This window comes from Aotus nancymaae, unplaced genomic scaffold (genome assembly GCF_030222135.1).
Source record: "Aotus nancymaae isolate 86718 unplaced genomic scaffold, 86718_ANA_hifiasm-v0.15.2.pri h1tg000014l, whole genome shotgun sequence".
NCBI classification, from domain to species: Eukaryota; Metazoa; Chordata; class Mammalia; order Primates; family Aotidae; genus Aotus; species Aotus nancymaae.
This window is the reverse complement of record NW_026988425.1, coordinates 73,096,778-73,120,455: the sequence shown is the minus strand read 5'-3', so window position 1 is coordinate 73,120,455 and position 23,678 is coordinate 73,096,778. Positions and strand designations below refer to the sequence as shown.

The window sequence follows — 23,678 nt, the reverse complement described above, 5'->3', positions numbered from 1 at the left end:
CCTTTCTTAGAAAAGTTACCTTAGAAAGCTTGCAATTATAAATACATTTTCTGCCCCTTTGGGATGTAAATCTATCACCCAGAACTGTCTTCTTAAGGACCAGAGAGCTACTCTTTGAAATATGGTAAAGCGGCCAGGCGCAGTGGCTCACGCCTGTAATCCCAGCACTTTGGGAGGCCGAGGCAGGTGGATCACGAGGTCAAGAGATCGAGACCATCCTGGCCAACATGGTGAAACCCCGTCTCTAATAAAAATACAAAAAATTAGCCGGATGTGGTGGCACATGACTGTAATCCCAGCTACCTAGGAGGCTGAGACAGGAGAATTGCTTGAACCCAGGAGATGGAGGTTGCAGTGAGCTGAGAATGCACCATTGCACTCTAGCCTGGGCAACAAGAGCGAAACTCCATCTTAAAGAACAAAAAAAAAAAGAAAGAAAGAAAAGAAATGTGGTATAAGCAAACAATTAGTAAACCCAGATGAGTTTCACATTACCACACCTCACTTACTCTCCTCCCCCTGCTCATTTCCTTTCCCTGTTCCCTCAAGCTTCCTTTAAAAAACCCAGCCATCTATGCCAAAATGAAGTCAAGTTCAGTTCACAACGGACTCTTCCCTATTGCAGGAGTATTACTGAATAAGATCAATCCTTACCACTGCAGTGCCCAGCTCCATTTATCTTTGACAATGGAACTCATACACCCTGCCACAACTTCACTATTTTCCCCAGCTTCAATCACTCTCTTGCTAGTATTCTTAATTTTTTAGGGGGAAAAATGTAAATTTCTTGATATAAGTGAACTGGCCTCTTCCTTATCTCTGAACATTTCTTTCTTTACACTCTGTACTCCGACCTTACTCACCATCCTTGAATTCATCCTGCTATGCCTCACTTCCAGCATCTGCCATGCTGGTTCTTCTACCTGGAATGCTCCCCTTCACTTCCCTGGCTTGCACTGATTCTTCAGTTGGTATCTCATCCCTGGGGAACATTCCTCAATGCTTCCCCGCCGTTGGGTTAGGTCAATCTGCTACCTATCCCCAGGCCACCCTGGTCTCTTCTATCATGCCAGGCACTAAGCTGTATTGCACTAGCCTATCTTCTCTGCTATACCACAAGCTCTGTGAGGGCAGGAAAGAGTTCTGTCTTCTTTACCACTCTCTGTTCCTAATCGTGCTTTACCTGAGACGCAGGCACTCAGTAAGTATGTGTTAAGTGAATAAGTATTTAGGATCATTCGTGTTATATAAGAGAAATCCAGCCCCTATAATGAAAATTCTCATCACTGGAATCTGCAGAGTCATCTCCGATTCTCTCATAGAAACAACATCTGAAAATAGTCACAGTACAAAGGATGTAACATTTGCAAAACTATGGTATAATTCCAACTCTATTTGTTTATTGGGTATTTACAAATTTAAAATATTTTTATTAGGTTACCTAGGATAACTAATTAGAACTAAAGCTTTAGTTACTAAACCTACGGATAATCTTTCATTGAAAATAGCACCAATTCCACATCTGGTGGTAAATATAAAACTATACCCAGGATTAGCCCATTTAAAGCCAAAGTTGAAATCTGGGTAACTTTTAATTATAAAAACGTTTCTTTGGTATTTAAAAGTTTGGGAAGTTATTGTCAACTTATTTTTTGGCATAATATAGTACTTACTGATAAATCTGTACTATTGGGAACATATTGATCCTGTTCTCCCAGCAACACATCAATCACAGGGTGCCTTCCATTTTTTATTAAGATTTTTCTTTCTTCTTGTACAGTTGGTCTGCAAAAAGAAGTATGTTTCAATTTACTAGGCATGGAAATAGCCTTTAAAAAAAATCTCTAAGATAGCATGAAAAATTTCAGTACTCCATTTATACAACGTAAAACAAAACTTTAAACATAGATTTTAAGAACATATGTCCAGAATAAGGCCTTGAGTACAAAAGTTAAATTGGAACTATAAAATAAAAATTGGGAAAACATTTATTATTATAATAGTACAATGAGGCACATACTTTAGAAGAGTCTGGGCTGGGTGTGGTGGCTCATGCCTATAATCCCAGCACTTTGGGAGGTCAAGGTGGGCAGATCATAAGGTCAGGAGATCGAGACCATCCTGGCCAACATGGTAAAACCCCGTCTCTACTAAAAATACAAAAATTAGCTGGGTGTGGTGGCACGTGCCTGTAGTCCCACCTACTCAGGATGCTGAGGCAAGAGAATTGCTTGAACCAGGGAAGCAGAGGTGGCTGTGAGCTGAGACTGTGCCACTGCACTATAGCCTGGTGACAGAGTGAGACTCCATCACACACAGACACACACACACACACAAAAGGGTTTTATAATGGTTTCACCTGTGTAGTTTACCTTTATAAGATCTTTTTTTTTCTTTTGTTTCTTCCTTTTTTTTTTTTTTTTTTTAAGAGATAGGGTCTCACTGTGCTGCCCAGGCTGGAGTGTAGTGACTATTCACAGACACAATCATAGCATACTACAACCTCAAGCTCCTGGGCTCAAGTCATCCTCTTGCCTCAGCCCCTTGAGGAGGCTGGGACTATGGGTGCATGTCACCATGTCAGGCTTTATTTTTCATTTTCCTATTACTGTCTGAGATCAAATCAATATTTTCATTAGTAAAGATAACAGTTCAGATTACTGCTACTTATTTTCATTAATGAATATAATAATGTAAATCAAATAACATTATTTCTAGATATAATTATTAATATAAACTATGTGTTGGACTTGGAAATGAATTGACCAGAAATTTTCATAATTGTGTAATTAAAACATCTTTCTATGGTCTTTTGTATCTTTTACTTTGATACAAAAATCATTTTTTGTTGATTTGGTATTGATAAGTCTAAAAATGAAAATGTTTTACAATTATGAAGCAAAGATGATTATCTTTTAGAAAATTATGAGCTTTAAAAGATTTCAAAAACTTCAAGTATTTGCATTTTTGTTGATACAAGGGTGAAAAGAATCAGAAATAATGAGCTCTAGAACCTGTTAGAAGTGTATTGATATTTGGAATTTAGTATTTATGAATGAATATGTTCCAGGTGCACTGTTGGTCTTCATGTTTTTTTTAACAAAACATCTATTATTTGTTTTGTCTACAGTTTTAACTGTGTCTCTAAGCCCCTCTGAGCCCTGCCCTACTCTCAGCTCTCCTTCCCAGAGGTTACTACTGAGATCAGCTTGGTGTCTACCCTTTCCAACCTTCTTCTGTGCATTTAAGTTGATACATGCATCATACTGGTTGTGATTTCTTTAGAAAAATCATACTGTAATATATCATTCTGAAACTTAAAAAATTCAATAGTTAATCCTCAGTTACTATACTGAGTTAACCCTCAGTACACACACACTAAATAGATTTTACCATTTACCATGTGGATCCAACGTACTCCTTTAAGATCATTTCACAAATAATTTTACAGAAATGTGAATAAAGGGATAGTAAAAAAAAAAAATCAACCTCATGAAAAATTTTAATAAGAATTTAAACACAGCAAATCTCAAAATTTAATCCATATTTTCCTGGTTTTCAAGGCATATATATCTGAAATGAGTAACACATTCTGAATGACATTGCTCATCAGCTGTCAAGCACGCACCTGGAACATATTCATTCATAAATACTACATTCCAAATATTAATATATTTCTAATAGGTTCTAGAGCTTATTATTTCTGATTCTTTTCATACTTGTATCAACAAAATGCTAATACTTGAAAGTTTTGAAATCTTTTAAAGCTCATAATTTTCTTAAAGAGAAGACAGCCATCTTTGCTCCATAATTGCATTTTTAGGCTTATCAACACCAATTAGAATAATCAAATGAGTACTTTTATTCTACCTCATCTATATCCTTTCAATCTCCTGTCTGTCCACCTATAAATGGTATCTAGTAAATTTTAGTGAATAAACATTATGAAAGATAGAAGAATACTATTACATGTCTTTCAGCAAAACAGGATAGTCCAGGTTCTTGTCACCAAATATTTCATGATGAATGTTTCCTATTGAATGACTAACTGATAAGAATAACAGGGTTCATTTTGCCCTTACAAATACATTATTCACATGCCAATTCTTGAGTTTGAGAAAACTCACTTAGGATATTGTCTGAGCATTCAGAATCTCAGATTTTGCTGATACATCAAATTTCACCATCACCAAGAATATCCAGAGCACTGGTTTCTTTCTCTTCACATTCATCATCTGATTAATCTAATAATTGTGAAAGGCCTCTGCCAATTTTTTTCTCTTTGCTTTTATGGGTGAAAAATAGAAAATTCTAAATTTTCAACTGTGTTCAATGAAAGTTAGAAGTAGACTCCAACTGTGGCATCTGCATTCTTCTTTTATACCTTCTTGGGAGATGATGTAACATGGGCAATACAATAAGAAAACAGAAGGATGATGTGACAGTGATTTCTCCCCTCACTCGTGCATCATCATTCTCCCATTTTCATTTTTCTTTTTATTTTAGACATTTATAGTATAATTGAAACAATCGATAAACAATATAGAAATAATTCTCAAGACGATGAAATAACAAAATGTTCCAAGATATAGAAAAAAATAAGATCACTGAAGATCCCAAAGTGCATCTTACATTTATAAAAGAATCCAATAAACCCACATGGTAAATATAAGACGGAATAAGTTTTACTCTCCTTTTTAAAGGAAAAAAAGTAAACTTTGTCTTTGTTCTTTGGATGGCCTTTAAGAAACAGAAATTAGGGTCAATATACCTTTATAATTACAGTATACTTAAGATCACTTCTTGTCTGATTTTCAGCATTCTGTCAAAGCTGCTACACAGATGAGTTAGTCATTTTCCACTGTTAAACATTTAGATTGCATCCAAATTTTTACTTACAAATGATGATGCAATGAACAATTCTATACATGTCTCTGACGCAATGAACAATTCTATACATGTCTCTACGTGTACATGTCCAAGCGTTTTCCAAAGCTAGAGTAAATTTTTAAAGTGGGATTTCTAAGTCATAGGGTATACATTATTTTTTATTTTAATAGATAAGAGTAGATATACCAATCTAACTTCCTACAAGCAGGATATGAAAGTTAACTTGTTTTCTCATACCCTCACCTAGAGTTGGTATTATTAAACTTTCTAATGTTTGTCAATGTAATAGGTGAACAGTGTTATCTCACTGTTTTAATTTACACTCACTGATTGGTAAGATTGAACATCTTTTCATCAGTTACTGGTCATTCATTGGTCTTTCTCAAAAGCTTAATTCCTACCAACAACCTCCTCGAGCTCTTGACTCAGAACTTTAACATGTAACCACATTTCTGAACTTTCTCATAATACCAATGAATACTATTTTCCTAAATTATTCTTCTTAAATATATCTGGCTAATAAATTCCCAAATGCTCTCATATTTTGCAAAGAAAGCGACTACGGGCCAAGACGGTGGCTCATGTCTATAATTCCAGCACTTTGGGAGGCCAAGGTGGGTGGATTGCTTGAGGCCAGGAGTTCAAGACCAGCCTGGCCAACATGGTGAAACCCTGTCTCTACTAAAAATATGAAAATTAGCCAGGCATGGTGGCACACGCCTATAATCTCAACTATTCAAGAGGCTGAGGCAGGAGAATCCCTTGAACCTGGGAGGTGGAGGTTGCAGTGAGCTGAGATTGCACCACTGCATGCCAGCCTGGGCCACAGTGAGACTGTCTCAAGAAAAAGAAAAAAAAAGTGACTACAGTATTTCCTGAGTAAGTAATTTGAAATCATCTGTTGGAGAGAGACACTTGAAGTTATGAAAAAAGGATAGGTTTTGGATTTTAGAGTATAATTCTGAAGACAGGATTTTTAAAATCTAAGTGGGTTATAAATTCACTGTAAAAAAAAATGAAAGTATTTGTCACATCAATCTTAAAATCCTAGGTGCTCTGCCAAGTGAAATCAATATATAATATTCATGACACTGATATGATTTACCAGGAAGATTTTCATTTTGAAACAAAATTTTAAGTGACTTACTCTGTTGCTATCAAAATTATATAATGACAAAGCACTTCCTGGTAGAATTGGACACAAAGGATTACTCAGAGCTGGGAGGATATACTAGGATAGAACAGGCATAGCAAGAAAGACAGGGGAAAGCACACTGATGACATCTATGGCAGTGAAGTGGAGAATCTAGATGCTTCCTAAAAAGAAAACATTTGAACTTGAACAAATTTATTTATTTTATTTTATATTTTTTAATTGCATCTCCTTTTTTTTTTTTTTTTTTTTTTTTTGAGACAGGGTCTGGCTCTGTTACCCAAGAGCACAGTGGCACTATCATGGCTCACTGCAGCCTCAAACTTCTGAGCTAAAGCAAACCTCAGCCTCCCAAGCAGCTGGTGCAACTACAAGTGTGCACCACCACACCCAGCTAATTTTTTTAATTTTTGTAGAGATGGGGTTTCAATATGTTACCCAGGCTGGTCTTAAACTCCCTCGTTTCAAGAGATCTTCCTGCCTCAGCCTCCCAAAGTGCTGGGATTACAGGTGTGAATCACCACACCCAGCCTTACTTTTTCTTAAGTATATATAAACTCCAGGTTTTGGAAGACATAAAACTTGTATGAAAGCTGTGTCTGAATTTTAAAGAAGTTAGATTTGTTTGATGCTAACATCCTTATGAAAAAGAGAATAAATATTCCATGTTGGGATGTCAATAAAAAATAGTGGGATGAATATGGGCTCTTAACAAAAGGAACAGATCACAGAAATGCCCCCCAGCTCCTATCTTCTCAGTCTTTTCTTGCCTAATCAAACTTTTAAAATAATAAAAGTGTTCAAGTAAAAGCTAATAAATGAAGAGTGCTCAAACTTTATAAAAATGTCACCCACATAAACTTTAACGTCTGCTTTCATTGTACTCAGTGATAGAGCAAGCAAGAAAGAAATTTGTTAATTTTCAAATCAAACTATATATGTATGACATTCAGCTTTCCCAAGAGTCTAACACATTTGAGTAATTTTAATATTTTATAATAAAGACACTATAATTAATTGAATAATGTCATCTTATCCAAAGCACTGATAAAGGGGGAAATGAAAAGTATATTACCTGCAGTAATCTCCTTGCTTAGCGACCTTGGCCAGGGAGAAAATGCAGTCAATAGTTGCTAGGTGATGCACTGCTTTACACAAGGAGTGATAATGTTCACTGAATTTCCTATGGAAGCAGGAGCAACAACAAAAAAGTGAGCAAACTGATTTCTTAGACCTATAATAGCTCTACAACAAGCAATCACTTTATCAGCTAGTGTAAGCATACGGAAGATTAGCAGACATTCCTAACAGTTAAGAGAGGTGGAAATTACACTGAACAGCTTTTCTTTCTAATATAATAACTAGATTACTGAGGCTTCTTTTTGTTTGGGATGTAATCACATAAATTTAAAACAGCTTCTATGTAAAAATACCAACTATTAAGAACACATCACAGATTTCATCTGACCCTAACATTTGAACTTAGACATAACACAAATATAGCAGTCATTTTTATTTCGCTTCAATAACATCATGAACTACTCATGTGGGTCAGCCTCCCTTGTGCTTCTCCTTCATAGCATCCTCCAAACCTGAAATACAGTTCCAATACCTTTCTCTCACACTAAAATGGAAGTTTCTTGAGAGCAGACTGTGTATCTGATTAACTCCATTGTAGACCTAACATCTAGTTCATAATGTTGTCATAAAATAGTGTAATATATATTTATTAAAGACAAGGGGAGAGTTACTTTTTTCACTTATCTTCAGTTATCTTATTAGTAATGCATATAAAAACTAAATTTTAGATTTGTTTTTTAAAAGACAATGGTCATTGCCTCAAGTCTTTGGCTACTTTATAATACCTGTTGATCTAAAAGCTTAAATGACTTTTATTGAACAACTTATTCAGAAAACATACATGAATACTTTTTTCTTTTTTCGTAAATTATCCCATTATCTCATATTATAGTATTTTATGTCAATGTGTGTAATACTGTACAAATTGTGGACATCTGTATGTAGTGATCAATTATGGATGTTTGAAGTGTACATAATTAAACTACAAAAAGGACCCAAAACTTAGTTTTTAAGAATGGCCAGTATAAAGTATCTTTTTAAGTAAGAGGAAATATATAGCTGAGCTTAAATCTTTATAGTAACTACTCTGCCTCCAAGAGAGATTAAGACATTGTTCAATTAAAAAAAATTTTTTAAGTAGGTGGTGATGTCACACATTCTTAAAAGACTGGAAAATGAGAAAATGTAATAAGTAAACTAACTGTAAATAGGTCCAAAAGGAAAGCTGAAAGGAAAACAAACACTTACTAACCAAAGACAATGAAGAGGCCACTATATTTTTTTCTTTACAACAACCATAAACATAGGTCTTCATTACCTAAGTTTTACAAATGAAGTTCAGAGAGATAAAGCAGTTAGCCTAAAGCAATTGAGCCTAGACTCAAACTGTGCTCTTCCTATCACCCTACCTCACAGTGCAATTTTATAGACTCCTACTCGCATCTTTCCTTATTTTTGTGCACACATAGAAATAAAATAGAAATAAGTTACCTACTTTCTGTATAATATCTGAGTGTAACTCGGATATTCCGTATAATATCTGAGTGTAACTCGGATATTCTGTAAAGATAATCCAAAAACGAAGAAAATGATGACCAACAGACAATAAATACCTCTCTTAAAAAACATTTCTCTATTGTAGTGTGGGTTTCAGAAATGTTTAGACTTAGTCTGTTTACTACTGAAATTCAAAAGTTTCTAGAGTGCTTCCTAGCTTGAAAAAGATATCCAGATTAAGCTACTAAAATGAGGGACTGTTCCTATATAATCACTATGACTTTTTAAAACTGTAACTACTGATTTTTCTAGTATTATTAGAATAAGATATTGTACATAAATGACTTTTTCCAGATACTAGAAACAAAATTTTAACTACTCAGCTTCATTTCTGTGCTTTTTGTGAACTGAAAAATACATTCACAGTATACTATATACTTCTTTGCTGAGTAGACAGAACATAATGAATATAACTTATCTATTTCTCACTGAATTAAAGCTCATCAAAACAAATAATACAATTCCCACTAACAGTGTTAGAATCTGTGCAAAACCCCAAACACAAAAGGGACAGGGCCCTGGCATCAGACAGGCAGCCCTTAGTCACTACTTTAAAATGTGGAGGGAAGTGGAGATGGTTAATGGTTCCAGAAAAAAAAAACAGAAAGAATGAATCAGACCTACTATTTGATAGCACAATAGGATGACTATAGTCAATTATAACTTAATTGTATATTTTGAAATGGCTTTTTTTTGTTGAGACAGAGTCTCGCTCTGTTGCCCAGGTTGGAGCGCTGTGGTACTATCTTGGCTCACTACAACCTCTGCCTCCTGGGTTACAGGGATTTTCCTGCCTCAACCTCCTGAGTAGATGGGACTGCAGGCTCGCACCATCACACCCAGCTAATTTTTGTATTTTTTAGTAGAGATGGGGTTTCCCCATATTGGCCACTGCTCTCGTGACCTCATGATCCTCCCACCTCCGCCTCCCAAAGCGCTGGGCTTACAGGTGTGAGCCACCATGCCCAACCTGGAATGGCTTAAAGAATGTAATTGGATTGTTTGTAACCCAAAGGATAATAGCTTGAGGGGATGGATACCCCATTCTCTGGGACATGCTTATTTCACACTGAGTGCCTGTATCAAAACATCTCATGTATCCCATTAAGTATATACACCTACTATGTACCCACAAACATTTAAAAAAATAATTTAAAAAATAATAAAATAAAAGACTCCCTAGTTTTGAAGATGGCATATGTTGCACTCACCTAACTGTCCTGGGTGTTTAGAGTTACAGCCACCCTAAACCCTGAGTGGCTGCTCACTGACTTTGCCTTATTTATTCTTTATTATTATCATTTTGAGATGTAGTAGTAAAGCTGTTTCACCTAGGCTGAAGTGTAAAGGCACGATCTCAGCTCACTACAACCTCCACCTCCCAGGTTCCAGTGATTCTCCTGCCGAGTAACTGGGATAAAAGGCGTGCACCACCATGTCCAGAGAATTTTTGTACTTTTAGTAAAGATGGGGCTTCCCCATACTGGCGAGGCTGGTCTTGAACTCTTGGCCTCAAGCAGTCCACCTGCCTTGGCCTCCCAAAGTGCTGGGATTACAGGCATGAGCCACTGAACCTGGCCATGGCTTCAACTTTAGATCTGACCACTCATTGCCCTCTTGCACTGTGGTGTATGCTGTGTCTATTCTAATTTCTAACCCATCTGGTCCTCCTATCTAGCAACCCTCTCTTTTGCCAGAAAGCAGCCACAGCTGGTGTTCCTTCCCTTGCCTCTCTGGACATGAATATCAAAGCTTTGGCACTAACAAATGGTCAGTTGTTTTTTCCTCATTCTCTTTTCTTCCTTCTCAGGTCCTGCCCAGGTCCTCAAGACCCTAATTTGCTACTACTCAGTAGCCAGACTTGAGGGTAACTGTCTCTGATGATCTAATTTTTAAGATGAAAATGAGTTAACACAGCTCTTAGTAGGTCCCATTTCAGTTAAAACAACAAAAAAGCAAGGAGGGATAAAGTAATTAATTTGATATGAACAACAATGCTCTTTCTTTCTAATGTCAATGGTAAAAATAAGATGTGAATAAAATGAAAAATTATCATAAACCTATAACATCATCATAACTTTTTTTTTTGAGATGAAGTATTGCTCTGTTGTCAGGCTGGAATGCAGTGGCGTAATCTTGGCTCACTGCAACCTCCACCTCGTTCAATCAATTCTCCTGCCTCAGCCTCCCGAGTAGGCGTGCACTACCACGCCCAGTTAACTTTTGTATTTTTAGTAGAGATGGCATTTCACCATGTTGGCCAGGATGGTCTTGATCTCTTGACCTTGTGATCAGCCTGCCTCAGCCTCCCAAAGTGCTGGGATTACAGGCATGAGCCACCATGCTTGGCCCAACATCATCATAACTCTTAAGGAAGCTTTGTTTGGGTCAGGAGATCGAGACCATCCTGGCCAACATGGTGAAACTCTGTCTCTACCAAAAATACAAAAATTACCCAGGTGTGGTGGCGTGTGCCTGTATTCCCTGCTACTCAGGAGGCTGAGGCAGGAGAATCGCTAGAACCCAGGAGGCGGAGGCTGCAGTGAGCCGAGATAGTGCCACTGCACTCCAGCTTGGGTGACAGAGCCAGACTGTCTCAAAAAAAAAAAAAAGCAGCAGCTTTGTTTGACTTCTTGGTCTTTATCCATTTGATACACTTTGCCAAACTTCAAAGAGATTATTTATACTTAGAAAAACAATAAGCTGAAAAATGGCCAATGCAGATAATAATCTGATAGACTGCGTTTACAGCATAACAAGCAATTTTATCACTATGCTACCAACCAACTTCAGGATGAAGTCAAGGCACTATGATTTAATCTCTGGCCAAAAGATACTGCTGCGCCCATGGGAAGCAGATGAAGACACTTGGGTTCTAAAGTTGTTAATGATGACTAGAGAAGTTTACTATCTCTATGATATCTGATATTATGCTCAATGATATCTGAAGTTAATAAAAGTTGAAAATATTTTATTTTTTATTTGCAAATGAATTTCTACAATTTTTTATTATATGATGTTATAATTCAATGTTTACAGAATTTGCAATTGAGACGACCACTGAATATCCACAGTCTATCTTCTAGAACAAAAAAAAAGAGACACATGTTTTAAGGGAGGATTTAATCCACAGCAGTGTCTACAGTCTTAATTTCTGGTAACATTTTGATCAAAAGTAATATGAGTAATGCACAACAATTAGTACCACAGTAAGTGACAAATATATTTGTAATGCTGGTATTTAATCCTCTGATGTCAGGTTCATGGAAGTTAATCATTTTTTTAATGATATCATAGTCACACCATCTGGCATCTCAATAAATAGTGTACATAACAATCAATACTGCACTCAAGTGAGGGCTCTAGCTGCAAATGCTCCAAATTTTCAGCCAATATTCTTTTTTTGGATACAAATTTTTTTTTTTTTTTTTTGAGACAGAGTCTCACTCTGTCACCCAGCCTGGAGTGCAATGGTGCTATCTCGGCTCACTGAAACCTCCGCATCCCAGGTTCAAGCGATTCTCTTGCCTCAGTCTCCTGGATAAAAACTTTAATACATTTTTCTTATTTTGAAAGTAGGAACTTCTGAAATCATGTACAGTCATCCCTCAGTATCCACAGAGGACTGGTTCTAGGACCCCCTCCAGATGCCCAAATCCCATATGCTCAAATCCCTTATATTAAATGATAAAGTATTTGCATATAACCTATGTATATCCTCCCACATACTTTAAATCATCTCTAGATTACTTATGATATATAATACAATGTTAATGCTATAAATAAATAGCAGTTATACTGTACTGTTTAGGAAATAATGACAAGGGGGAAAAAAGCCTGTATGTGTTCAATATAGATGTTACCATCCTTTTCATTCCTCCAATATTTTCAATTTGCAGTTGGTTAAATCCATGGATGCAGAACCCACAGATATGGAGAACCAACTGCATTTGCAAAGTAAAGAAATTAAAATCACCGGTAACCTCCAGAAATAATTAGTTAACGTTTTGAGTCTATACATATACATATATATGTTCATATGTATATATGGATAGATATACCTCCAAAGATATACACATGGTCAATAAGCATATTAGGAATACAGTAAGTATATATATTTAATCTTTATAAATATAAAAGCTTGTATGCTGTGCATTATGTGAATATACACACACAAAATTGTATCATAGTTTGACTGTTTTACATCATTTTCTTCACTTAGTAATTAGAGTATCACATTCTTCTGTGATGTTATATTTACTGTTAGCTCACTCTTCACAACTCTCAATTACAGCCTAGGGATGATATAATAAAAACTTCTGGGTCAACCTAGTAGAGTGCCCAGTCAGAAGGCTGATGCAGTAAGAATAGTTTGAGGTAACAGTGGGCTGTCAGAAGACAACAGAAGAAGGGACAAATCAAAGAGACATCTCAAAGGGGAAAAAGACAATCAGAAATTTGATACCAGGTTGGGCATGATGGCTGGCACTATAATCCCAGCACTTTGGGAGGCCGAGGCAGGCAGATCACTTGAGCACAAGAGTTCAAAACCAGGCTGGGCAACATAGAGAAACCCTGTCCCTACAAAAACACTTAAAAATTAGCCCGGTGTGGTGGTGCATGCCTGTAGTCCCAGCTACTAGGGGGCTGAGGCAAAAGGATTGCTTGAGCTGGGGAGGTAAAGGTTGCAATGAGTCATGATCATATCATTGCACTCCAGCCTGGGTGGCAGAGGGAGACAGAAAAAAAAAAGAACTTTATTATAACAGATAAAAGGACCAAAGGGAAGATAACACCAAGATGATTAGCCTGGGAGACCTGAACTTTCCTGAGTCTGGAATAATGACAGAGAGAATAGAAGCCAGATCCATGAAATTATGTATGGTCTGAATGGAATGAACATGAAATTACCTCACCAAATCCCAGGACCCTTCTAGAATGTGAGTCCTTGAAGATTGAAAGGTGCAATTTTAGTTCAATTTTCACATTTTCAGTGGTAATACTAAGCAAAAAGTCAGGAGAACTGACAGACTCAAAGGCCCTGAAAACCTTTAAAATGGAAAATTCAAAGTGAAATAGAAAAGAAACTGATAGACAAAATTTTTATCCCTGCATTCAATATTCTGAGTAAAGATAATCTCAAAAGATTTAAGTAAATTGGAATTTCTTCCTGGTCTTATAATTTGACACTCCTCAGGGCAAAAAGATCGGCACCAACTTACCACCTTGTAAAAATTCTCACATATCTGTTTTGTTTTTTGGTTTTTTTTCACTTATCAGGTTGATTACTTGAAATGCAATAAAGCTCCCTGAAGGACATCACTGAATTTTTACTGTTTAAAGTTTTATTTATTTATTTGAGACAGTCAAACTCTGTTGCCGAGGCTGGAGTGCAGAGGCACAGTCTCAGCTCACTGCAACCTCCGCCTCCCAGGTTCAAGCAATTACTGTGCCTCAGCTTCTTTAGTTAGGTGGGATTACAGGCACACACCATCATGCCTGGCTAATTTTCGTATTTTTAGTAGAGACAGGGTTTCACCATGTTGTCCAGGCTGGTCTTGAACTCTGGCCTCAAGTGATCTGCCCACTTCGGCTTCCCAAAGTGCTGGGATTACAGGTGTGAGCCACTGTGTCTGACCTGTTTATGGTTTAAAGTGAGACTAGTAGAGATGCATTTAGACTGATGCCTGTGGGCTCACTGTGGGCAGGCCAGCAAAGGCCACACACCTGGCTGCCAGATGGCTGGGGCTGAATCTTGACTCCAATCCTACCCTTGGAAGATGAGCTTCTTATTTCTGCATCTCACCTTATTCATTTGTAAGTTGGGTATGATACTTAGCTTCATAGGGCTCATGTGAAAAATAATGAGTTTATATATAAAGTACTTAGACCAGTGGTGGCCTAGAGCTGGCTCCTATGGACTCATGAAAAACAACTGTGTACATCTCTTCCCAACTCCAATCCACTGGTGGCTTGAAATCAGCCTTGGTGAGAATGTTTACACTTCAGAAATCAGCAAATTCTACAAACATGACTGTTCTTCCAAAGAGCTGGCCGTTAATCATTTGCCAGCACACCATGACTTAAAACTGCCAATATGAACACATGACTATCAATAAATCCAGAATGTGAGACATTCTTTGAGACAAGGGCAAGGACTCCTCAAAAAACACCATGGTATAAAAATAAAAAAGGGTGGCAGGTGATTCTAGGTTCAAATAGACTAAAGAAGCATAATGACCAAATGCAACAAGTAAATGTTGATTAGATCTTTCATTTAAAAATCTAAAGGTGGGGGGGCACTGAAAAAATTCAAGAAATTCAAATATATTCATAAGTTAATGTTAATTTTTCTTAGATATAATAATGGTGTTAAAATTATATAGTAGGAGGTCCTTATTTTTAAAGACGTAGAGTAAGTATTTAGGGGTAAAGTGTTATGATGTCTAAAACTTACTTTCAAATGGTTCAGAAAAAAAAATACACGAGAGATAAAAAACAAATGTGGTAAATGCTAACATGTGATGAACCTAGGTGAACCTAGGTGGTCATCTTAGCTTTCAATAGATTTTAAGAATTTCTTTCAGGCCAGGTGCGGTAGCTCATGCCTGTAATCTCAGCACTTTGGGAGGCAGGCAGGCAGATCACTTGAGGTCAGGAGTTCGAGACCAGCCTGGCCAACATGCCAAAACCCTGTCCCTACTAAAAATTAGCTTATGGTGGCGGGAGCCTGTAATCCCAGCTACTCAGAAGGTTGAGGCAGGAAGAATTTCTTGAACCTGAGAGGTGGATGTTGCAATGAGCTGAGATTGCACCACGGCACTCCACCCTGGGTAGAGTGAGACTTCGTCTCGAAAAAAAAAAAAAGACATAAAATCAGAGAACACATGTACTCAACTATTTCATGATGGGCCACAAGCTGTAATCTCTATTTTCTTTTTGATGGAAAGACTTTACCGCTCTGTTTCTCAAAGCAAAAAGTCAGATTATATTTTTCATTGTAAACTCACTCTAGAAAATCAAGCCATTCAGCACTGCAGTCAAGGACTAGCTGCTCCCGGAGCTGATTCAGATGTCTATAATTTTCTACAATAAAAGGAGAGTGAAAACGGCTCACAGCTTTTGTGCTAGAAGAGGGGAAAAAACATAAATAGGAAATCAAGGTTAGTAAAAAATTGAAATGCCATCACTTTAGAAAATTAAAGTAGTTATTTATTATTCTCTGATGAGCCTTGAAAGTAAACAGCTGTAAACAGAGGAACATTCTTTAATTATGGTCCTGAACTCTACTGATTCCAAAGAATATGACTTTGCTCAGGAAGTCTTTCTAAATGCATTTCAAATTATATCCATATGGCAAAGTCAGAGTTTAAAATTTTTATTTCATAGGCAAAAAGTTTTTTTCTTTAAATTATACTAAGTGAGAATGCTTTTTTAAAAAGATGAGAAGCAAATATGGTAAAAGAAAGTATGACATAGCTGGGAGGTAGACACATTGGTGAAGGTTATATTATTCTTTGTTTTATGGACTTTTCTGTATGATTGAAGTATTCCAATGAAAAAAGAAAAATGAAAAGCATTACAAAGAATAGCAATGCATTAATTCAGGAGGCAATTAAAAAAGAGATCTTTAGGATACTGTGATCTGTGCAGATTCACAGTGGCCTTGGATGGGAGGAAATACCAAATGCTCCCCATATGGGCTGAGTATCACCTCTGCTCTCCATTCAGTAGCTGTAGAGCACAACAGGGGATGCCATGGATCCCCTGTCAGAGAAGCCAGGTTGAGGCTCTGGTCCTGCAACTTACTTACTAGCTATGTCATTTCGGGCAAATGGAACAGATCTTCTCTAAATATCACTTTCCTCATCTATGAAATAGGGATAATAGTATCTACCTCATAGGTACTGTTGAGAGGATCAAACAGATAGCACTTAGGAAAGCACCTATATGTATTCAACAAAAACTAGTTGTTTTGTGGTGGTGGTGGTTGCCATTGTTGTTAATTCTGTCATTATGATGATAAGTCTTCAAGAAGAAAAGGTCAAGGTGTCTGGTCTTTGTTTGCTCCTCCACTCTTATAATACACTGCTGCACTTTAATTTGCCAACTTGCTGAATTAGGGGTGGGCCTTTTGCAATCAAAATCTGACTGCTGATGTTCTAACCCATCTCTGTCAAAGCCCTATGGCCGAACAGATAAATTGCAATGAACCTTTCCAAAACTATCTTATCTGTTGATTCAATTTGCATTATTGAACATTCAAAAGATGGTGACACTGATTTACACCTTGCTTGTTGCTTTTAAATTACATCATCTAGACTTCTATGCCAACGTATTTATCAAAGCTTTCTCTTCTGGCAAAACTCATTTAGTGAGACATTTCGGCTATTGTTGTAGATAGACTAACATGGTTTTTGGCAATTTCTCTTCATAAAGCGTATTTCATTCATTAGCTGTGGTATAGGACAAAAATAGATAAAGGAAAGAATGTCTGCAAAGAGAGAAAACAACATCCCTAGAATCAACAATACCCAAATCTAAAGTACACCTTCTGGTAGCATTAAAAAAAATAATAATGGTATTAGTGTGAAAGAAATGCATGCCTGTGCCTTCAACATTTGATAATGTGGCAATGGATAATGAACATTTTCTTTTTAAGTTAAAATAATGAATTATGGGCCGGGCACGGTGGCTCATGCCTATAATCCCAGCACTTTGGGAGGCTGAGTAGGGCGGATCACAAGGGATCACAAGGTCAGGAGTTCAAGACCAGCCTGGCCTACATGGTGAAACCCTGTCTCTACTGAAAAAAAAAAAAGCAAAAATCAGCCTGACGTGGTAGCATGTGCCTGTAATCCCATCTACTTGGAAGGCTCAGGCAGGAGAACTGCTTGAACCCTGGAGGCAGAGGTTGCAATGAGCTGAGATCATGCCACTGCACTCTAGCTTGGGCTACAGAGCAAGACTGTGGCTTAAATAAATAAATAAATGGGAGGCTGAGGCAGGTGCATCACTTGAGTTTGAGACCAGCCTGGCCAACGTAGTGAAACCCGATCTCTACTAAATATATCAAAAAAATGAGCCAGCCTTAGTGGCGGGCACCTGTAATCACAGCTATTTGGGAGGCTGAGGCAGGAGAATCACTAGAACCCTGGAGGCAGAGGTTGCAGTAAGCTGAGATCACACCACTGCACTCCAGCCTGGGCGACGAAAAGAGACTCCTTCTCAAAAAAAATAACAATAATAGAATAATAAATTAACAATCCTTCACACATTATGTCAAAATTTCCCTTCATCCTTAAAACGGAATGCCCATACACTATTACCAGCTACCAGTCCCTCTTCTACCGCCTTAGGCAAATGTACCATTTTCATCTTGTTTGTGCAACTTACTGGTAACAGTACTAATAAATATTCCACAAAGAATACTACTCACAGCTGTATATACTTCCCTAATACCTTGTCTTTAAATGAGTCCCCTCTTGGGGATTAATGTTTAACCAAGGAGAAAAGGCAGAGTCCCAACGTAGTTCTCTAAATTTGTTTTTGATTAATTTATTTTTATCAATTCATGATCTGGGTTACCAAAAAAAGATGTAAAGAATTATAATAATTATGTGCCAAGGAAGGCATTAAGAATAAAGAAATGTGGAGCTCAGTGAGGTAGAAAATGAAATTGCAGCTTCTTAAAAGAAATGTCAGGCATAGCATTCATCATGAAGTAAAGCAACTAAATTAATCTTACAACTGAAGGTTCCTCAACTTTTCTTTCATGTGTACCCTGTGCTGTAAGAATAAAATAATTTACGAAACAAGAAAACAAATGTGAAAAATAAGATACTCTTTTGAAAAATGTTTTAAAATCAATGAGAAAGAGTTAAAAATAATAATCTCCTTGGTTAAAAGTTCCATAACAAAGGGCCAGACTCGGTGGTTCACACCTGTAATGCCAGCACTTTGGGAGGCAAAGGTGGGTAGATCACCTGAGGTCAGGAGTTCAAGACCAGCCTGACCAACAGAGTGAAAATCCATCTCTACTAAAAATACAAAAACTAACTGGGCATGGTGGTGCACACCTGTGGTCCCAGCTACTCAGGAGGCTGTGGCACGAAAATCCCTTGAACCAGGGATGCAGAGGTTGCAGTGAGTTGAGAACGCACCACTACACTCCAGCCTGGGCCGCGGAACAAGACTACAAAAAATCGAAAAGTTCCATGAGAAGAAAAAAATAAAAAGAATTGCTTTTAGTTTCAAGAATGTGGTTACTATCAGTCCAGTAACACGCAGATATACAGATATCATTAAAATTCATTATAAGTAAAAAATTTATTTTAAACCTACCTTCCAACCTTTACCCAATCAGTTGGTATACAAGATACAGCAGAGTTCTTTATTTCGATCATAAACTAAAAAGAAATACAAACAAACAGATATTTAGATGAATAACCATTATATATTTTAAAGCGTTCCTTTAATTGTGGTATAACAATTTATTATATATTGTTCTAAACACTCGAAATAAACCCAGTATTGTTTTTCAGACTGTATATATGTCAAAACAGACAAACATTATTAATTAAAGGTTCAATACTTGGGACAAAGTACAATTTGTATTGTGCAAAACATCGTAATACGTGGGCTTTCATGTTTCTAATATTGTTAGATGTGTATTCTGAATGATGGCTTTTTCATTAACAAACTCTTTCATTTATTCTCACTTATCTTAAGAATTCTATTACTCAGAAAAGATTGAATTTCTAAGTATATAAAATTTTAAAATATTCAATTACTAGATGTTACACCGATTTGAGATATGATCCTCCCCTATTCTGAACAAGGACGATTTTTAAATAGTTTTTAACCAAGGAATCTAAATCCTCTAAAATTATCTTCATAGGAAAGTACTGACTTCTCCAACTACAAAGAGAGGAAAGTATTTCTTCCGATATGAGAGTTTTCTTTACGTTTTTGCTTATATGAACCAAAATATCTTTTTAAAAAAATTTTTGTGGGCATATGGTAGTTGTATATATTTACTGATTACATGAGATATTTTGATACAGGCATAAAATGCATAATAATCACATCAGGGTAAATGGGGTATCCATCACCCCACGCATTTATCTTTTGTGCTACAAATAATCCAATTATACTCATTTAGCTATTTAAAAATGTACAATTAAATTATTATTGATTATAATTTCCCTGTTGTACTATCAACACTAGGTTTTATTCATTCTTTCTGTATTTTGTATCCATTAACCATCCCCTCATCCTCCCCACCCCCACTACCATTGCCAGTTTCTAGTAATCATTCTATTCTATATCTCCATGAGTTCAATTGTTTTAAGTTTTAGCTCCCACAAATAAGTGAGAACATGCAAAGTTTGTCTTTCTGCACCTGGCTTATTTCCCTTAACATAATGACCTCCATAATCCACCCATGTTGTTGCAAATGACAGGATCTCATTCTTATTTTTGGCTCAATAGTACTTCATTGTGTCTATGTACCACATTTTCTATACCCATTCGTCTGCTGACGGACACTTAGTTTGTTTCCAAATCTTGGCTATTGTGAATAGTACTGCAATAAACACAGCAGTGCAGATATCTCTTCAATACACTGATTTCCTTTCTTTTGGGTATATACCTAGCAGTGGGATTGCTGGATCACATGGTAGCTCTTTTTTTTTTATTTGAGGGACCTCCAAACTGTTCTCCATAGTGGTGGTAGTGGTATTAACATTCCCACCAACAGTGTACCAGAGTTTCCTTTTCTCCACATCCCCACCAGCATTTGTTATTGCCTGTCTTTTGGATAAAAGCCATTTTAACTGAGGTGAGATAATATCTCATTGCCATTTTAATTTACATTCATAATATCTTTATAGATCCAACCGTGCCCTGCAAGTAAGGTTCTCTGAAATCAGCCAGGAAGCAAGTGAAGTTCTTCTATCACACCATTCATTTTTAGCATTAGTTATATATTATCTCTTCTCAGTGTGCTCTCATTCCTATATTATTACAATCAAATTCAGGCCAGGTGCGGTGGTTCACACCAGTAACCGCAGCACTTTGGGAGACTGAGGCAGATGGATTACCTGAGGTCAGGAATTCAAGACCAGCCTGGCAAACATGGCGAAACCCTGTCTCTACTAATAATACAAAAATTAGCCAGGCGTGGTAGCAGGCACTTGTAATCCCAGCTACTCGGGAGGCTGGAGCAAGAGAATCACATGAACCCAGGAAGCGGAGGTTGCAGTGAGCAGAGATTGCGCCACTGCACTCCAGCCTGGGCAACAGAAGCAAGACTCTGTCTCAAAAAACAAAAACAAGAACAAAAACAAAAAAACGAATTCAATGTTTCATTTAAATACATTTCTAAAAACCTATTTTCAGCAGAATGGAACCCAGAAACTCTGGTTGTAATTTTGAGATGGCTATGAGAACTTTTTCACATTTATCAGTTTCATTATATGCATATAACTGCAGTTATTTATAATGTTCATATTAATAATAGTATCAATATGGTTCTTTAGTTTATTTTTCCCATTAATAGAAACACTGTAGCTTTTACATTAATTATATTAAGAATCAGTGGCTAATTTAAAAAATTTTCATCCTTACAAAAATGTTTGGAACTAACGATGTCCTCATATATAGAGAAGAATTAATATAGTTTCAAATCTGCCACACCTACTTAAATAGTTAAGAATGAAGATTCTAAAAAAGTCTCCTTTGGCCACAAAAGTAATTTTTGAAAAACCATAAAAAATATTATTAATGGGAAAAACAAAACCACTTTTAAACTATGCTAAATAATTCTGCTATTTTAAAGTGTTCTATCAAAAGAGATGTTGGCCTTTTTATAAAATAATTCTGGAAATAGCTATGCTAAAGAGAAACAGCAAAACTCAGGAATAGATTGATTGGATCACTGATATTTGGGAAGGACACATCCAGATGCATAATGACTAACACAGAGCTCCACAGGAGTTACCACCTAAGGGATGGTGGACATTTTGAACAAGGAGCACCTTGGGAATGGTTTGGACCATAACTATTCAATCTGTACGTATCAAAGTTCTACTCTAGGGACCAAATTGCTATAGCAGGCCACACACACAGAGTCGATACAAGGCGGAAAACAGTGAGAGTCAGAAAGGTGCAAGTTAAACACCTCTGGTCATGTCCTCAGATAAAGTCTGGTCATGTCCTCAGATAAAGTCTGGCCCTTGGACTCAGCCTCAGTGTCCTTTTTCCTCACTCAGCAGTCCTCGGGATTTCAGCCTGGGCTCCTCCTCAGAGCTGTCATCTGATAGCTTTTCTTCTCTTCTGTACTGACAATAGGATACAAAATTTTTTCTCTAGCTATTCTTTTCTTCAAACATTTTAAGAAAGAGAATAAGCAGGTAGGCCTTTGGTTTAAGAATTATATTACTGAAGAAAACTAACGCAGAAAAACAGCCTACATTCCAGTAATCTTAGAAAGCTCTTATAGCAACTTTTCCTGTTCTACAGTTCCTGACTTTGTTTCTTAGGTGTTGATCTGAGTAGTCTGCCTTGATTCATTATAGCAATCTCTCAGATTCTTCTCCTGGGACCCAATTCTGTCTTAGTTAAATGTCAGATATTGTTACTCAATCTATATAGCCTGTGGTATCACTAGGCTGGGAACATTGCTAGGTTTGCTGAAATTCTTAACTCACTCCAGAAACTGTTGTTTTCTCCAGCACCACACTTAACCCATTCCTCCACACCCCTCTTTTCAGTCTCTCTTTTTTTTTTTTGAGACAGAGTCTTGCTCTGTTGCCAGGTGCCAGGCTGGAGGCAGTGGCGTGATCTCAACCTCCACCTCCTGGGTTCAAGCAATTCTCTTGCCTCAGCCTCCAGAGTAGCTGGGACTACAGATGCGCGCCATCGTGCCCAGCTAATTTTGTATTTTAATAGAGATGGGGTTTCATCATATTGGCCAGGATGGTCTTGATCTCTTGACCTCATGATTCGCCAGCCTCGGCCTCCCAAAGTGCTGGGATTACAGGTGTGAGCCACTGTGCTTGGCCTCTCTTTCTCTTAATAATTTAAAAAGTACTTAGATTTAACAGATTTTTTCCACATTTTAAACATAGTCAACAGATAACTGGATATGCTGCATGCTGTCAATTAATAAAACTCTTTGCAAACATTTTTTTCAATATCTTTCTTTTTCCCTTAAAAATAATAATAATACTTATTAGTACTGCCCCAATCTAAATGTTGCCCCATTTCCATTCCATATTTGATTCAAGGTTAAAAGATAATTGGCCTATATTCATAAAATATGATAGAGGCTGTTACAGAAGCAGTAAACTCTGCAAACTTCTGGCTTCATTACATACATACATAACATTCATATATATATGCATTCATTATTATGTAATAATACATAATAATGTGTGTACATTACTATATAAAAATACAGTTTCTGCTTTTATTAATTCCTTCTAAGCCAATAATTACATAGTCAGAGACAATAAGGCACCATACAATAAGGCTTTAATAGTCTAATGAGTAACAAAAGCTGGGAACAGAGGTGAAAAATGAATGTTGTCAAAATAACACTGGATTGTGACACATTTACTAATTTTAGTAAAAATAACAAGATCCACATAGCTTCACATGGATTACATGGGGCTGCTATAATGAATCTTTTAAGGTTGTTACAAAAGCCATATGTATAGAAATAAAATGTCAGACAGAACAGAAAGGTAAAAAGAAGCACCAATAAATGTAAAATAAGGGTTTTCCACCCTGCCTCCCTCAATTCTCAGATATAATCATATTTGATGGAGTCTGTTCCTAGTCCTTTAAGTACCTCTAAATAATTTGAGAATACCATCAATCCTGTTTTTTGGTTTTGTTTTGTTTTGTTTTGTTTTGTTTTTTTTGAGATAGGGTTTCACTCTGTTGCCCAGGCTGGAGTACAGTGGCACGATCACAGGTCACAGCAACTTCG

The 23,678-nt window shown here is 36.8% G+C and overlaps 1 protein-coding gene across 1 annotated transcript in view; it reads right to left on the bottom strand.

Annotated features, from left to right (window-relative positions):
- Positions 1 to 23,678, bottom strand: part of MSH3 (mutS homolog 3) — a 228,702-nt gene that overhangs the window by 84,202 nt on the left and 120,822 nt on the right. The window contains exons 16-19 of the mRNA XM_064376090.1: positions 19,025 to 19,089; positions 15,691 to 15,807; positions 7,119 to 7,226; positions 1,674 to 1,785 (exon numbers count right to left, since the gene is read on the bottom strand). Of these exons, the coding sequence (XP_064232160.1) occupies positions 1,674 to 1,785; positions 7,119 to 7,226; positions 15,691 to 15,807; positions 19,025 to 19,089 (402 nt within the window). The remainder of the gene's footprint in view (positions 1 to 1,673; positions 1,786 to 7,118; positions 7,227 to 15,690; positions 15,808 to 19,024; positions 19,090 to 23,678) is intronic.